General features: G+C 45.2%; 1 protein-coding gene across 6 annotated transcripts in view; it reads left to right on the top strand.

The window, feature by feature from the left end:
* RBMS3 (RNA binding motif single stranded interacting protein 3) overlaps window positions 1-17,989 on the top strand; it is a 1,098,743-nt gene that overhangs the window by 185,266 nt on the left and 895,488 nt on the right. For 5 of the 6 annotated variants that reach the window (XM_074984403.1, XM_074984401.1, XM_074984402.1 and 2 more), the window contains one exon: window positions 16,960-17,028. In XM_074984403.1, coding sequence (XP_074840504.1) covers window positions 16,960-17,028 — 69 coding nt within the window. Of the gene's footprint in view, window positions 1-16,959; window positions 17,029-17,989 lie in introns of those variants that run through there. The other variant, XM_074984410.1, reaches the window with a different exon arrangement.

Raw genomic sequence — 17,989 nt, 5'->3', positions numbered from 1 at the left:
GAGGCCCTGTATGTCAAGAGAAGGACCCCCCAGAGCAGCCACACAGCTTTTTCGTCAACAGAATCTGTCGACAGCAGCATTATGCCTCAGAACTTTGAGGCAGAAAGCTGCTGGCAAAAGCGCTGTGTTTTGTCCAGATACTTTTGACAAAATGCGTTTTGTGTGCGCACATTCCATGACTTTTGTTTGCAAAACCAAGGTTTTGCCGGCAAAATTTGCTAGTGTAACCATAGCCATGCAGTATAGCTCTTCCTCTGTTTAGCAGTTGCTTCCTATGAAAATGTAAAAAGTTAAAATACCCCACATTTGAAATAATCAGCAAAAGACTCAGTCCTTTGTCTAGCAAACTGCTGTTTAAGTCAGGGGTGAGCAAACTGGAGAGTGAACCCACTGGGGTGGGGGGTGGGGGGGCATGAAATTTCATAAGGCTTCTATATGTCAGGCTCATCCGTCTCATTAGAAACGCTGAAATATGTTACTCGTTTTATGTATGCGTAGCCACATTTATATACTGATTAATACAGTTTTGACGTTCTAAAGTAAACTCTCTTGTGTCTGGCAAGCCTGGGGCTGGGAAGTTGCCAGATATGCAAATATTACAGTTAATTGAGAGTAGCTAGGGTGAGGCACAAGCAGGGGTCAGTGCTCCCCCATAAGAAAGTTCAGCCCCTCCCACCTGTGCCCAGCTCTGGCTCCCCCCCCAACCACTGGCCTGTTTACCTTTTGGTGGGGACAGCGGGAGCTGCTGGTGGGGCTCGCACCTGGCCGCACATTATGGGGAGCTGCTGATGGGGCTTGTGCCTGGCCATGCTGTTCCAGGATGCCCTTGACTGCTGCCTTGCAGCCAATTCCCTGCGTGGACACCAGGGACCTGTGAGCACCCTGGCTGACTCTGGGAGGAGCAGCCACAGAGCAGCAGGACTCGCCTGGCAGCTCTGAGCGGAGAGCTACCAATAGACCTGCTCAGCCTGTGTGGAGAGAAAACAAAGGGATGGGGGGAAGCTGGTCGTGGTTCAAGATTTGCCAGAATGATGCCATTTATCTGAGTTCCTGTTGATCAAATACTGGATGAACAAGAGTTTACTACACAGACTTATTTTCTTGCATGTGCCAAAAAGGTTTTTTTCATATGAGCATGACCAAAATTTCCATCGGTTTGGATTACATTAGACTGATAGGGTGTTGTGGGGAGGACCCTGCTAATTGCAGGGATGAAAAGTGGGGCCCAATGTAAGAAGTTTGCTTAGCCCTGGTTTAACTTCATTGGTAACTTACCTGAATAAGAAATGCAGGATTGGAGCTATGTTATGTATAATGGTACATTTACACTCCCATCAGAATTATATATGTCTGTGCTTGAATGTAACTGTATCAGTCTGAGGTCATTACAGGTCTGTGTGAGGAGCATGAAGTGAAAGACCTTTGCTGTACCTATTCTGTACAGAGTGGTTGTCTTTATAAAGTTATTATTCACTTAGAAGTGCCACTTGCTTCTCTTCAGGATGCTGGAATATTACCCTTATGCTTAAGAGTAGGAAATAGTGACATACCGTAGCTGTTTCATGTTTGTTGGCAAACATTAACTATAAACACTGCATAGTTATCTCTGAATGGTTCTCTATAAATGATGGACTCTCCCATGGAGTAACTCAATGGAAAGATTCATTGTCTGCAAAATATGTTCCACGTATATTTTATACAATCTTTTCTGTTCTCTTCCATTCCCCTTTCGTTTCTACATCATTGTGTAAAACTATTAAAAGAAGAGTTTTTAAATAAGTTTTGTTAGGGTTTTTATTTTGGAAAACAAGTGAATGATTGAAAATGTTGTAAAATGTCCATTTTGTACAGAAACTCCAGTGTAAATGTAGGAAGACGGAACTAGTCGTTAGGGTACGGAACTCAGGGACCTGGGTTTCGTACCTAGTACTGCCATGGATTTGCTTTCGTGAACTTGGGCACTTCAGTTAATATATCATTTGCCTCAGCTCCTCACCTAGACATTGGTGACAATAGTTCCCTGTATCACAGAGATGTTATGAGGAAAAGAATCCCCTTATGAACCTGAGGTACACAGACACCATAGTGATGACAGCCATATAAATACCAAGATACCTACCTATCTGGACTTTTCATTTAGTTCGAATTATGTTACTATTTCAGATTGTTTGGAGAGATACAAATATACCTAAAACAAAGGTTTTATATGTGAGAAAATGAAATTTATTATGATTACTACAAGTTCTAATGCAATAAAAAGCAAGTTTTTTGAAAATTTGGGCGGTTATTCTGATCACACTTAGATATGTGGCAGTTTAAGTAAACAGCTCAGACTTAGACAGCTCCATTAATTAGTTATAGCTCTGTATTCCAGCACGTTTGGAAGTTCTAATACCCAGGTAGAATATATATGAGGAAGATGTCTTTAGCAAGTCTAAACAAACAGACTTTAAGGTGCGAGTAACAATAAGAAGAATTTTTTTCTTTGTGTGTGTACACACATACTCATACACTCACAAAAATGTCAAAGTCTCTTGTATTTACAATGTGTTTCTACATGTACGTTCTCTTACTCCTATTTTCCTATTAAACAATAATGGGGTACTATAGAGGTAGAAGTGTTGCATTATATATTGTGTTTGGCCACAGTGAAAGACATCTAGAATATCTTTTTAGTACCTTTTAAAAAGTGTGTCTGAAGAGGGCAGCCTTTCCTCATATATTTGAAATTTTCTTAATTTGGAAAGGCTACTATACATTGTGCAAATTATTTGTGTTACGCAGTACAGGTTTTCAGTTTTGAGTGTGCCATTTTTAATTACTTCTGTTTTCCTGGAAATGCCTTTCCTTCCATCTTTTACTGGTTCATCAAAATCAATGGTCCTTTTTTTTTTGAAAGTACCTAACCCATATGCTGAAATAAAGTACCCTTGCTAATGCTTTATTTATAGAAATTTAATTAGAAAATTGCAACCGAAATCCTGATTTAATAGTAAGCATCTAAAGATGTTCTGGTACTGTTAATTGAATTTACACTTTAGAAAACAAATTCCAAATATGTATGTACTTAGATCAGTGGTTTCCAAACTTTTTGGCATCATGCCCCCCCACCTTTTGATTTTTGAGAAACCCTCATGCTCCCCCCACCTCTTCTTTACCACCATCCAACCCCCTTTTTAACAAAAAATTCAATTTGAAATTTAAAATAAACACAAAAATTTGATATAAAAATATTATTTAAAATTAAAAATAAGCACAAACAGTTTTTCTTGGCCCTTTGTGGGTGCCTGGTGCAGCCCCAGCTGGCCAGCTGCCCGAGCCTTGTATGAGCTGCCTGCGCCAGCCGCCCATCTGCCTGAGACCTGTGCTGCCAGAGCTAACCGCCTGAGCCCTGCACTGCCAGGGCCAACCACCTGACCACCTACCAGCTGCTGGGGCCAGTGGCTGCTGGCTGCCCAAGCCCCACACTGCTGGGACCAGCCACCTACCCACCAGCTGCCTGCCCCAGCCATGGGCCATCCGACCGAGCCATCCACTCAAGCCCCACAGTGCCAGAACCAGCCACTTGCCCACCATCCCCAGCCGCCCAAGCCCCACACTGCCAGGACCAGCTGCCTGAGCCCAGCACTTCTGGGACCTGCCGCCTGCCCACCAGCCCAAGCCACCTGAGCCCCATGCTTCCAGGGCCAGCCACCAGCCTAAGCTGCCTGAGCCTTGCGTTGCTGGGACCAGCCCCTCATGCCCTGCAAGTCCCACAAGCTGGCTAGCTGCCTGAGCCCCGCAAGCCACCTGCCTGAGCCCCTCCCCTCCCACAAAGCCAGGCACCACCAGACCCCCACTCTTAGCCCATCCTCATCCCTCTCACCTGAGCCAGGCACCCCACAGCCCTGCATTTAATCTCACCCTCCTTCTCCAACCCACACTCACTCACCTTTGCAGGAGGCAGCTAGCCCCACGTGGGTCTTCACTGGCTGCCTGCTTTTTATAGCAGCTGTGCTGGGTCACCCACATAAAATGGCAGGGGCTGAGAGACAGAAGCAAAGGCTGGCTCTTCCTTCAGGTGGGGGCTGGATCGCCTCGCGCCTCCCCTCCCCCTGCAATTTCTTCATGCCCCCCAGTTTGGGAAACCATGACTTAGATGAAAAAAATATTCTGTCTTCTTTATTGACAGTCCTCCTTATGTTTCATGTTTTCAATCCCGAGCGACTCCCCAGATTTCAAAAAGAAGAGCTCACCTGAAAGCCTATGCATAGCTGTTATTTGTTTTTTGCATCTTTTATATTTTAATCATAAGGAAACATTTGTAAAGTTTTCTAAGAGTAGATGTGCTATCAGAGCTAGGTGAATGGCTACTCCAGATTTAGAAATTATTTTGATAGACATAAAGGTCTCTTAAGAGAATTTATCACTGGGATGACCCTTGATCACTGTGCAGGGAGGGGCACGGAAGATTCTAGGATGATGTATTTTCACATATCGTTGCAGAAGACACTATGTTGCATTTAACCTTTCGCAGTGACAGATGAATTTGAATGTCTGTCTCACCTTCCCTTGTGTCATGATGTAGATTCTGTGATGGGCCTAGGGGAGAATGAGAAACAGCTGAATAGAGGGAAAGAATGAGAACAAGCAAAGGGTCTCTTTAACAATTAAATGAACCTGTAGGCGTATTTCATAGAAGACTTTTAAGAAAGAGCTGTTGATGGAATGAGTAGAGCATCTGGGATTGTGCAATTAAGTCGTTGGGTGGGCCAGTTCTTTAAATAAGCACACTGTGCAAGTCAGTTATGCAAATTAGCTGAATCTTTATAAAAAGACAGCGCATTGCACAACATCTAATGCTTTGCATAGGCAGAAACATTCAAGAAATTGACTTCAGCTCAAAAAAGATGTATTTTCTATCAGTATGTAAAAATTTAGAGTCAGTCCTGGACTGATTTATATCAGTGCGAATCTAGCATGAGCCTCCATTGCTGTAATGTTTTGACAGTTTTTCTGGTAACCTACAGTGAAAAAAGAATATTCACTGTTATCTGTTGGTAGAGTAGCAAATATTTGCAACTCATTATCGCAAAAGAATATTTGTTTATACTGCATACTAGGTATTGTTTCCTTTTCTTGCCAGTGTCTCCTCTTTTGGTGGTGCGCAATAGACACTTGTGGTTTATCATCAGCTAAATAGAGCAAAATTGTGCCTAACTGACAGTTCAAGTTCACTGTAGTTTACTTGGCTGAAATACACAGGCAGAAGAGCAATAAAACTGCACTCAGTTTTGCTATAAGTTCCAAAGCCTACATTTAACATCATGAGCAAAGCATCTGTAAATGGAAGAAATAGTAAACATCTACAATATTGCTAGACAGAGTCAGGTGACTCATTTTGCCAGGCACTGGAGACTGTGGGCTGATATCAATTCCTATTTGTTTTGGTTCTGCAAAGAGCTTACAGAATTCATCCTATTTTGACCCCAGTTTTGGAAATTTAATTACACCATCTCATCATGTTTTTGGCCACAAGCAAGTTAGTAATGTTAGGTGTAGTGCATTGCCTAACACTTTTTGTCTCATGCAAATCTGCTACAGGAACGATAAATGAGACGGTAGATTCTGTATGCTATAAAATGTAAATTGGCATATTTGCATCTCTGGTTTTGTTTAATCTTTTATGCCCTCTGGCGCAACAAAATGTCTATGTGAAATTGGTTGGAGAAGAGTGAAAATGTCCATTAACACATTCTTGCCAATAACCATTAAGTGTCTTTTACGTTATAAATAGTCGGATACATTGCCACTTTGGTCGGAATTTTGTTGCTTTTGATAATCATACCTCAATACTTGTGAGTGATAGAAACCTCAGTAACTTTCCTTAGAACAAAGTCTAGACAGTTGCTTGTGCAGTGGGCATAAAGTACTCACTTTGAATGAGTTCTGGAGCTTCAATAAAAGTGTCCACTCATTGCACTAGCTCTATCAAAGCTCAAACCCACAAATTCACTGAGATTCACTCTTGTGGTTGGCAGCTCAGTCAATAGCTCCTCAGCTATGTCTCTTCCTGTCACAACATTGATTTCTGTAAGCTAGAGAAAGAAATCTCTGGTGACACTGTGCAAAAACCTTAAGCACAAAATTATTTTTCTTTTCTACACTGTCTATTGTTTCATCAGCAATTTACAACCTCTATCTCTCATAAGTATGTCGTGATGTCACATCAGCTGATTTTGAGTGTTTTTTGCTTGATATTGGGCATTTTTTGTACTATATACTTGCTGATTCTCCAGCTTCTTGTCATCAGTGCACAAAAAATGCTCAGATTGAAATAACCTGTTCTTTGGTTAACTAAAAAAGTCGCAGCATCCCCTCTGACTGTGCAGAAAAGAGGACAAATTTGGGCTAGCTCCGATACTATGGTTTTACATTATCAGTAGAGCACTCTGCCCTCAATGATGCCCATATAGAGTTAGCAGTACCTGCTCCACCATCACAGGACAATTTTCAAGTCCAAGATCCCATTACAAGTCCAATTTTCAACGCTGGGCTTTGCTTCCAAGTTCTGCAGAAGAATTCCTTGGAAATCCCTTACTCCTTCAAAGGTAGATTTTTTTTGTGGTGTTGATTTTGTGAGGGAGAAGGGGAAAGTTGGATATTAATTTTAAATCTGCTGTGCTTAAAATTTCCATGGACTTTTAGAAAGTATTCATAGTTTGTTTTTCCTCATCCTGCCTCCAAAGTGGTTTTGTTCACAAACTCTGAATGTTGGCCCTGCAGATTTTGGCCTTTTAATATTTTAGTTGTGTATTGGGGTGGAGAAAGGAGGATGGCATAGGGATGAAAATAGGCTCTTGGGGAATAGTACGTACAATGGGGGTGCATATGTTGTGCTAAAGATAGTCGGTGAAGAGGATTAGTTAGGGTTTGTTTCTTTTTAGGAAGCTGGAGTACCTGATTCAAAGCTTGTTGAGGTCAGTGAAAAGAGTTCCTTTGGGGTTTGGGGCTTTGAATCAGGCCCATAAAGAGTAGGTTGGGGTCAGAGTTCTAAGGGGGAGCCAGTCCATGTAGGAAAGAAAAAAGTTAGGACCTCTAGGGCCAGACAGGAAGCAAGGAAGAAGTGATCTTCTTGGTTACCCATAAGGAATATATTGTTTTTAAAAGGCTTTGTCAGTTTTGTGTTTAGTAGAACTGAATAACCTGCTTGCTTGTTTTCTAACCACTGCTGTGAAGAGGGTTAATGTTATCCAGTGGTTGAATCTTAATCCTGATGAAGTTAAATGGAAAAAATTACCATTCATTTCTGTGGGGCCAGGATTTCACCCGATAATCACTTTTTCTTCTGTTCCAACTGCAAAGGGAAATCATATCACTTGAATCTGTGTGTGTGAGTGTGTGTGTGTGAGAGAGAGACAGAGAGAATGTGTTTATGGGGAGCAGGTATTTCTTTCTTTCTTCAACTCCAGTTGTGGAAGCCAACAAACGAAATAAGAAGCAAGGTAGCCAACAAGACTGTCACAGATAGCCCTTGAATAAGAGAATCTTTTTAACACCACTTTATTGGTTCTTCCTTTCATAAACAGTAGGGCTGCGTCTACACGTGCACGCTACTTCGAAGTAGCGGCAGTAACTTCGAAATAGTGCCCGTCGCGGCTACACGTGTTGGGCGCTATTTCGAAGTTGAAATCGACGTTAGGCGGCGAGACGTCGAAGTCGCTAACCCCATGAGGGGATGGGAATAGCGCCCTACTTCGACGTTCAACATTGAAGTAGGGACGTGTAGACGATCCGCGTCCCGCAACATCGAAATAGCGGGGTCCTCCATGGCGGCCATCAGCTGGGGGGTTGAGAGATACTCTCTCTCCAGCCCTTGCGGGGCTCTGTGGTCACCGTGGGCAGCAGCCCTTAGCCCAGGGCTTCTGGCTGCTGCTGCTGCAGCTGGGGGTCCGTGCTGCATATACAGGGTCTGCAACTAGTTGTTGGCTCTGTGTATCTTGCACTGTTTAATGAAAGTGTGTCTGGGAGGGGCCCTTTAAGGGAGCGACTTGCTGTTGAGTCCGCCCCGTGACCCTGTCTGCAGCTGTGCCTGGCTCCCTTATTTCGATGTGTGCTACTTTGGCGTGTAGACGTTCCCTTGCTGCGCCTATTTCGATGTTGGGCTGAGCAACGTCGAAGTTGAACATCGACGTTGCCAGCCCTGGAGGACGTGTAGACGTTATTCATCGAAATAGGCTATTTCGATGTCGCTACTTCGAAATTAGCTATTTCGATGTAGCGTGCACGTGTAGACGTAGCCTAGATGTGCAAAACATTTTGCTTATCTGAAGAAGGTTCTGACAGAAACAAGCTTTATGCTTAAAATTATTATCACATTGCTATAAGTCACTGTTCTTCTGTTTATAAAGAAAGCCCTTGGATTCAGTGACTCATGCAAGCAAAATCTATGGGCATTATGAATAAAACGTCTATAGGTATTGCATGGTGTAACAATGAATTCTGGTTTCTGAGCCAGTCAATGTAAATAATTGGCCAGATCCTCACATTCTTATTTACTCCTGAGCCTGCAATGTTTGTCCCATGGAGGCAGAGAATATTAGGCATTAGGCAGAGAAGGCAAGTGAGGTAATATTTTTTACTGGACCAAATTCTGTTGGTGTGAGACTCAAGCTTTCTGGCCATGCAGAGCTCTTCTTGAGGTCTGGGAAGCTAACTTGTGGTGCCACTGTTAAACATAGGGGAGAACAGGTTGTTTAGCATGGCCGTGTCTACATGTGCCCCAAACTTCGAAGTGGCCACGCAAATGGCCATTTCGAAGTTTACTAATGAAGCGCTGAAATGCATATTCATTAGCATGCGGGTGGCAGCGGCGCTTCGAAATTGACGCTCCTTGCCGCCGCACGTTTCGTCCAGACGGGGCTCCTTTTCGAAAGGACCCCGCCTACTTTGAAGTCCCCTTATTCCCATGAGCTGATGGGAATAAGGGGACTTCGAAGTAGGCAGCGTCCTTTCGAAAAGGAGCCCTGTCTGGATGAGACGCGTGGCGGCGAGGCGCGTCAATTTCGAAGTGCCGCGGCCGCCCGCATGCTAATGAAGTGCTGAATATGCATTTCAGTGCTTCATTAGGAAACTTCGAAATGGCCATTTGCGTGGCCATTTCAAAGTTTGGGGCACGTGTAGACGTAGCCATTGTGAGGTTAAAGCAGGTAAAATAGATTAACAAGTAAGTCAAAGTTTGTAAGTGCAAAATGATAGCAGAAATGTAATAAACTATCAGCTTCCAAAAGTCTCTTGGGATACCCAGAAGAATTTTGGGGATCTCTGTCTACTCATGCAGTATTTCCACTGTGTTGGAATCCAAAGAGTCCAGAGATACAAAGTTCTTCCTTGAATGACTATTTATAACTTCTGTTCCAGAAAACAATCTGAACAGTGTCTTTACCCATGTGAGCTTTTCCTTTGATGACAATGAACAGGAAATGCAGACTGAGACCATGTCTACACTTATAAGTTTATAACTGCACAACTGTACTGATACACCTGTGCTGTTGTAAGATCATTCGTGAAGCCGTGTTATGACAATGGAAAAGAGGTCTCCTGTGGACATAATAAAACCAACTCAAAAAGTTACAATAGCTATATCACTGGGAGAATGTCTCCCATCCACAAACCACTATGCACATGAGTGCTTATGACAGCAAAACTTATACCACTCAGGAGTGTGTTTTTCATACCTCGACCAACAAAACTTTTGCTGATATATGTACAAGTATAGACACAGCCAAAATCTATGAATTCCCTTTGTTGCAGTCAATGACCCCTGCTCTGGTTAGGGCTCTTCTTCATTCACATTTCAAAGGCTCCAATCATGTTCGATGGGTAATTCATTTACAGGAATATACACAATGTAAATGTAATCACAGGGGTATACACAGTGTAAGTGTAATCTAACAGCAAATAATTTTTCATTAGTTTTCACATGAAACATGTTCTCATTTTAATAATAACAAACATTTTGATCCAGGGTTATTTGATTACAAGGACATAGATAATGTAATGCAGAAGCAACCAATAGGTTATAAGTAAGTGGCAACAGCACCATTAACATTTCTTTTGAGCTGTACCAGTGGTGCCAAACCTTATCGCACAAGAGAACCGCATAAACCTAAGTGCAACCTTGTGTGTGGGCCAAACAGATTCTACATATTTTAATAACAGTTAAAATCCCCTGAAAATTGGTTTATATTTTAAGTTTGGCTTGTTCTGTGTGTATTTAGGTAGGTTATTTTTATGTACAGCATTTTCTGTTCACACAATGTATAAACTTAAAAGGTGTGTCTACGCTAGAATGCAACATCAAAGTAGTAAGCCCAACTCCGAAATAGTGTGTGCCACGTCTACACATGCCACTTGCTACTTCGAAGTTGAAATCGAAGTTAGATGTTGAGGCATTGAAATCGCTATTCCTATCACAAGATGGTAATAGCACCCTACATCGATGTCTAACATGGACGTAGGACGCGTGTAGATATTCTGCATTCTGCTACTTCGAAATAGCAGGGTCCACCATGGTGGCAATCAGCTGTTAGGTGGAGATGTGCTGTCCAGCCCCTGCGGGGCTCTATGATCTCTGCATCCAGTGGTTCTTAAAGTCACACAGACCCGGAAACCCTATAGCAGGAAGCTGAGACAGTGCAAGCAGCAGCCGTGCCACAAGGTGCCCCTGCACGGCCCAGAGACAGCACGCGGCAGCAAGCCAGCCCCCTGAGCACCTCCAGAGCTCCCCCTCCAGGCCATCCCAGGGCTCCCAGGCCTCTAGCCAGGGGGGCAGGAAGCAGGGCCCCTCCTGGACCGACTCTGAGCTTCATAACCTGCTGGGGCTCTGGGGTGAGGAGGAGGTGCTCCACGTAATGGGGAGCAAGCAGCAGAACACGGAAGCATTTGCCTGGCTGGCCGAGGGCCTGGCTGCCTGGGGTCACCCTGTCCGCACTCCTGACCATGTCAGGAGAAGGTCAAGGAGTTGCGTCAGGGTTATGCCAGGGCCTGGGACTTGGCCAGCTGGTCTGGAGCTGCCCCTGCTGCTTGCCCCTATTACCAGGAGCTCAGGGCTATCCTGGGCCCCTGGGACACCTCCTCCCCACCAGCCACCCTTGACACCATGGCCGAGGAGCCCCAGCAGGCCTGGGAGCCAGAGTCGGGTCTGGAGTCCAGCCCTGTACCCCCAGGGCCATAGCCAGGACCCTCCACCCTGGCCATGGAGTGGTCCAGCAATGAGGAGGAGCTCATGCTGGACATCCCCTCCCACAGCTCCAGCCAGGCATCTGCCAGATGGGCCTCCCCTGACCATGGCAGTGGACTGTCGGGTACGTACCCCACAGGGCACACACCTCTACGGCATGGGGTGGGGGCACCATGTGACCGGGGGCCCCCCACATCCCCAGCAGACTCCAGCCTGCCAGAGTCCGGGCAGACCATGGCCCAGGTACAGTGCCACGGCCAGCAGTGCCCATCAGCACCCTCACCCACAGACAGTACCTTGCCCTGCCCCCGGTGGGAGGTGGCAGGGGGCAGACTACTGGAAGGGGCCACCCACAGGGCCACTGCATGCACTGATGGGGGATGGGGACCAGATGCCCATGGGGGATAGGAGGGTGGGCCACGGGTCAGGGCTCGGTACTCACGGCCTCCCTCCCCACTGCCCCCCTCTTTCTGAAGCCACACCTTCCGAGGGCCAGGACAGCATGGCACCATCTGTGGTCCCGGACAGCCCCCTGAAACTCCCGAACCATCACCGCTCGGGGGCACTGCTGGCGCCGGAATGGGCCTGCCCCCGCCGGGGCCAGAGGTGCACCACACACGACTCCAAGGTGGCCACTGCCCTCTGGTGTTCGGCAGACATCATGGAGTGGAGGCTCTACTTCGAGAAGCAGGAGGCCGCCTGGCCCCAGGAGGCCTGGCAGGACTTTATGGCCACCTTCAACCGTGTGGCCTCCACCTTTGAGGAGCTGGTGGCCCGGCTGCCCCCCATTGTCCTCCATGCTGCCCTCCCTGCTGCCCCGCCTGATGTCCTGCCTGCCACCCCACCCACCAGCTCCACAGGGCAGGAATACTCTGGGGCTGATGACTGGGCCGAGGACCCACCCCAGCCATACCTCCCTGTCCTCCCGGCTCCCCAGCCGGCCTTGCCAGGGACCCCAGCTGAGGGTGGAACTGGCCACCCGGACATGGTTGGGATCACGCCCGTCCATCCCGGTCCCAGAATGATGGGCTGATGGCAGGCCTGCCCATGTCTCCCCTGTGTATATAGTTGTCCCCCCTGTATATAGTTATTATAGTTGTTCCCCCCGTATATAGTTATTTTCCATGATACTGTTTGTTATTAGTTTTATATGCACAGCGGCAAGGTTTTTGGTTATTTAAACAGTGAAGCAGTTTTATTTTTCAAAACCCCCATGTCCTGTGTGCTTCCGGTGGGGACAGTGCGCGGGTGCTAAGGGTGGTGTGCAGGGGACCCACCAGGGATGGCTTGGGTGGTGGTCGCTAGGCCCCCTGGTCAAAGTAATTCCGCAGGGCCTCCTGGACCCGAACCCTGTCATGGTGGGCCTGGTGGCTAGGGGCAGTGGCCGGCTGGGGGTAGCCTGTTCCGGCCTCCAGTGCCCAGCCCTGCACGAAGGCCTCTCCCTTGCTTTCCACCAGGTTGTGGAGCATGCAGCAGGCACCCACAACCTGGGGGATGTTTGGGCAGCCCACATCCAGGCGGGCCAGGAGGCAACGCCACCGGCCCTTCTGGTGCCCGAAGACCCACCCAACCACTTGGTGGGTGTGATTCAGTCGGGTGTTGTAGCATCCTGGCTGGCATTGAGGTGGCCCGTGTAGGGGTGCATAAGCCAGGGCTGGAGGGGGTAGGCCTCATCCGCCACGAGGCAGAGGGGTACAGTGATGTCCCCCAGAGGGATCGCCCTCTGGGGGATGTAGGTCCCCACCTCCAGCTGGCGGCATAGTCCTGAATTGCAGAACATGCAAGCGTCATACAGCTGGGCCAGCCCACATATGCGTCCTGGAAGCGGTCATGGCTTTCCACCATGGCCTGCAGGTCCACGGAGTGATAGCCCTTCCAGTTGATGTAGTGCCTGCTACTGTGGTCTGGGGCACGAATGGGGATATGAGTCCCATCGAAGGCCCTGAAGCAGTTAGGAATCCCATGGCGGCACAGCCCTGAAGCCGTTAGGAATCCCATGGCAGCACAGCCCTGAAGCAGTTAGGAATCCCATGGTGGCCAATCCCGCGAGGGCCACGTACAGATCCCCAACTCAGATGACCCTCTGCAGCAGCAGGACATTCAGCACATGCACCACCTGTGGGGAGGGAACATGGGTGCCTGTGAGGGTATGCAGAGTGTGCCCCCCACCTGGGCTCCACTCCCCAGGCCTCCTCCAGACAGATCCTTAGAATAGGATGGCAGCAGAAGTTCACCAATGAGCAATTGTATAGGAAGATACAGCTGAAAGAGAACCTACTGCAGAAAGTTATACAATAGACATTACAGTTATTTGGGCATATCTGCAGAATGAACAACAAGTGAAAAGTCAAAACCCTGGTATTCAGCATAATGGATGGCTCCAATAGGAGAGGCAGACCCCACAGAGAATGCATAGATGATATAGTAGGTTTTTGCAAAGCTGGTCTATGGAAACTAAGCCACTTGGCACTGAACAGGGAAATATGGAAGGAAATAGTGAGGGAGGCATCAGGCATCAATGGGTGCTGAGCCTGTGGTTGATGTTGCTGCTGCTGATGGAAGATTACTGATGAATTTTCCACAATAGAATGCTTTCTTCCCTGAGGAAGAAGAAGTAACTGAGACAGTAAGTAGAATTAATGCCAGAGAGGGTAACTACTGCTAGAGTTGATAGTAGAAGTACCCCCATATTCTGCTGTGCTATTCTTCTTCCTTATGATAGGTGTGTACACAAAGTACTGCTTGGTTAGAGGTTTATGTCCAGATTCTGATCTAGGCCCTAGTACTCAGTACTGTAATTCATTATGTAGTTTTTTTCATAATGTCTCCCAGATAGCTACTTGGGACTCCAAACTGCCTTCCAACTTCCCCCGTGGCAGCTAAGCAATGTGAGAGTACCTGACAGTGAATATCAGTGAGGTCAGGTCTACACTACAGTGGAAGGTCTAATTAAGGTATGCAATTCCAGCTATATTAATTACATAGATGGAGTCAACATACCTTAATTTGGGCTTATGCACCGTGTCTACTAAGGGACGTCGATGGGAGTGTTTGCTCATTTTGACTTCCCTTTCTCTTAATGAAGGACAGGAGTAACCATACCGATGCACACACATTGTAAGTTTGATTTAGTGCTTTTCTACTAGGCATGCTAAAGCAAACTCCGGAAGATCGATCGCAGCAGTGAAGATATACCCTGCAGTGAAACTATATCCTCAGGCCTTGCAATGCCTCCTCAAAACTTTTGCTGTAGAGTCTCCTTGGTCCCCAGGAAGTTGGGCCAGCCTGATTTCTGTTGAAAGTATTGATGGAAAGAAAACATGTTCTTGCACAACACTTTGGTTCCATTTCTGCTGTCTGAAAACCTTTTACCTTCTCTGCTTTAAATATCCATTTGTAGTCTCATTGTGTTATGCATTATCTCATAAATGGGACCCTTTCACTCTACATTCATTTCATGTAGCTGTTGACTGGTTAATAGTACTATATTGCACTCATGATAGATTATATTGAAGGCTCTTTCTTCTTTACCTTAAAGACCCTTTACATGGGTAGGCCTCTGTTGTAGATTTTTCTTAATAACTATGCTGGGCGGAATTGCTTCCCACCCCCAACTAAAAGAATTTTATGAAACACATAGGTTTGGGGAAGGGGAATGAATGGGTATGAAAAGAATGTTTTCCCTTCAATAGTACATCATTTTCCTGGCTATTGACTGAGAATTTTGGACTGTGGGAACAATTATTTTGATAATAGTATTTGCCTTTCTGAGTACTTTTAATTAAGAAAAGCATAATATGCTGCTAGCAAATTGTTTTGTCATAAAATAAGCTTCTGGAGAAAAATAAGCTGTCACTTTTCAACTCACTATTGAGAGGCTCAGTATAATCTCTCCTTCATAGTTCTATAAAATTATTTTTGAAACAAAATATGTGTTTTTTTAATATGAAGTTACTATATTAAATAACTTAATCTTTGGGATATCTCTTAGAAGTTAAGAAACCACAGAGTAAGATTATTGCAATTAAATTTGTAAATTTCATATCCTTTACCAAAAGAAATAGTCAGCAATATAATCAACTGACTGTTTCTTATTAGTGAGAATGAAAAGTGAATCACTCTAGAATACATAATGATAAATGTAAACCTACTGGCTTTATCATAGAACATTTTTATTCTGTCCTCAAGTGTTACAAGCATTAAACCAATTATTTCTTTAATTCCAAAGAGAGTACTGTACTACAAATTCCAAATCGATCTATAATTTCCATATATGTTCCCTTCATAAATCCGAGCTTGTGTTTCAGCCTAGCTGGTATTGTATTGGTGAATTAATATTTCATGTCTGGAGACCTGAATTCCAGCTAGTCTCAAATGTAAATAACAAAAGTTTAATTGTTGTTTTTGCCCTGCACACCAACTTTGGTGCAGGAAGGATGTATGTAAATGGAATTCTCATTTGTGAGGATAAATATCCCAATAGAGAACAGCATGATTATCACACTCTGCTTAAAACACCACAGTTAAAATAGCAGGGGAGCCTAGGGCAGGGCTGTGAGGCATTAGTAAAAACACTTGCCAGATTTATAACATATCTACAAGAGCAAATAGTTCTGCACTTTTGAAAGCACTGCACTTAGCCGTCTGTAGTATTTGAAGCAAGCCAACCTGAACTCATACCTCTAGTATGAACTGAGTCACTTTAGCTGTATCTTGTGAATTAAAACACTTTTTCAGTTCACTATAAAGAAAGGACAGCTTGCTGCTACATAATCACAGTTGGTAGAAAACCTGAAATAGCTACTCCATGTTTTTGAAATGCTCCCTCCCATATTTTCAAAGTATTTTTCCAAAATACCAGGTGTGCTATTTCAGCATCCCTATTGTACTTGTTGCAGGAGGAGTAAGGGCTGCCTCAAAATAGACAGAGCCAAATGCCGAAATAGTCTATTTTGAACTACACTTGAAATAAGCTATGCAATTTGCATAGCACAAGTTGCATGACTTCATTTCAAGGTTAGGCTGTTGTGTATACATAGTCTGGATATATGAGTGGGTAAGCACCAGATCATCCCAGACAAATTTCTGATTAGGGATTGGGACTCAGCTATGGTAGGCAGTGTATAAACATTTACCTAACCAAAGATTGTCCTCAAAAGTTGGCAGTCTAGGCTATGTCTACAAAACAGCCTAACCTTGGAATAAGCTACACAATTTGTGCTATACAAATTGTGTAGCTTATTTCAAGTGTAGTTTGAAATAGGCTATTTCGGCATTTGCATCTGTCTAAACAGCACCAAATGTCAAAATAAAGTGCTTGTTTCAAGGCATCTCTGTACACCTCTGGCAACAAGGACATCAGGGATGTCGAAATAGCACTCCTGTTATTTTGGAAAAACAATTTGAAATAATGGGCATGTTTCAAAGACACGGAGTAGCTGCTTTGGGATCCTGAGGTACCCCAAAATAGCTCTGCCATGTAGACGTAGCTCTGTATAGCTAAGAAGGACTAAGTCTGTTGGGGGAAACAGAAGCAGGGAGGGTCTTGTCCCAGGTCAAACAGCAGGTCAGTGGCAAAGTTATAAGTAAAACCCAGGCTCTTTTGTTTCAGGCCAGTGCCTTAACTGTTAATTGTGCTGCCTTTCTTTGTGAAAATCTGGGTTGCTGACATTAATTATGTGCAGGTATGGATAGTTATACTGAGCTCTGGCTGAATGTATGACTTTCTTATTTTACAGAGGTCAACAACCAGCAAGACTTCAGGTGCTCCTTCATATAGCAGATGGTCCAGCTCACAGCCACATCAGGTAATATGTGCTTTTCAAGAACATGTGTCATACTGTATCGTAATACATACAGGTGCATATAATATGAACCACGTGTTCATGCTGCTTTGTTATTTTTCATTAACAATCTGTTTGGGTTCTGAAAGTTGTCCAGTTTGTTTGATCCAACTGGGCTGAGGTGAGTGATGGCATAACTAGGCACAATGCCACTGAAATTGATGGAGTTTCTCTCTGTGACAGGTCCCTGGGTCATTTGCAAGGGTCCTTGTACTCAGGTGTCTCTTCTCTAATGATGCCTCTGTGTAGAGCAGAAGGGGCAGAAATGAAGATGGGCTCCTCAGGGCTGAAGCACCCCTAGCTATGAGGCACCAAAGGACCTCTGCATGCCATCACACTACTTCTTATGCAGGGGATGAATTTGAATCCCTCTTTAGAGGCGATTGTATCCCCAGTTGAGTTCAGTCGTGTCGCTATGCCTGCTGCACCAGTGTTTGCACTTTTTTCAACCAGTCAAATGGGAAAGATAATCTGATGGGTGATAGGGAAACTCACTGCAAACACAAACTGAGTGCTGATACAAAGCACAGGGAAGCTGTGTGACAGCTGCCAACTGGTGCTGAAATTGTTAGCAGCTTTACTTTGTTCTTTTTGTTCTGCTGCTGCTTCCTCCTCCCTGCCTCCACCCTGCCCCCCGACTGTGGCATATTGAGAGGATACTGTAGTCAATTTAGTCTGATAGAGGGAAAAACTGTTCTGACTGTAGGCAGATGCATAAGTCAGTTGCTTAAATGAAAGGGTGACCGGCCTAAATTGTAACCCTTCTTGCCAACTTTGTATTTTTAAGCTGTTCGGTTGGTATTGATCACCTTATCAGCTCTTCTAAAGCAGCAGCTGCAACATGGAAGAAATCATTTTTCCTTAGGAGAGCAGCACACACATAAACCGGGGTGCTGGTTTGTTTGGATAAAGGTATGAGCACACA

The sequence above is a fragment of the Carettochelys insculpta genome, chromosome 2 (genome assembly GCF_033958435.1).
Source record: "Carettochelys insculpta isolate YL-2023 chromosome 2, ASM3395843v1, whole genome shotgun sequence".
NCBI classification, from domain to species: Eukaryota; Metazoa; Chordata; order Testudines; family Carettochelyidae; genus Carettochelys; species Carettochelys insculpta.
Note: the sequence above shows the minus strand (reverse complement) of the source record. Positions and strands in the feature narration are given on the sequence as shown.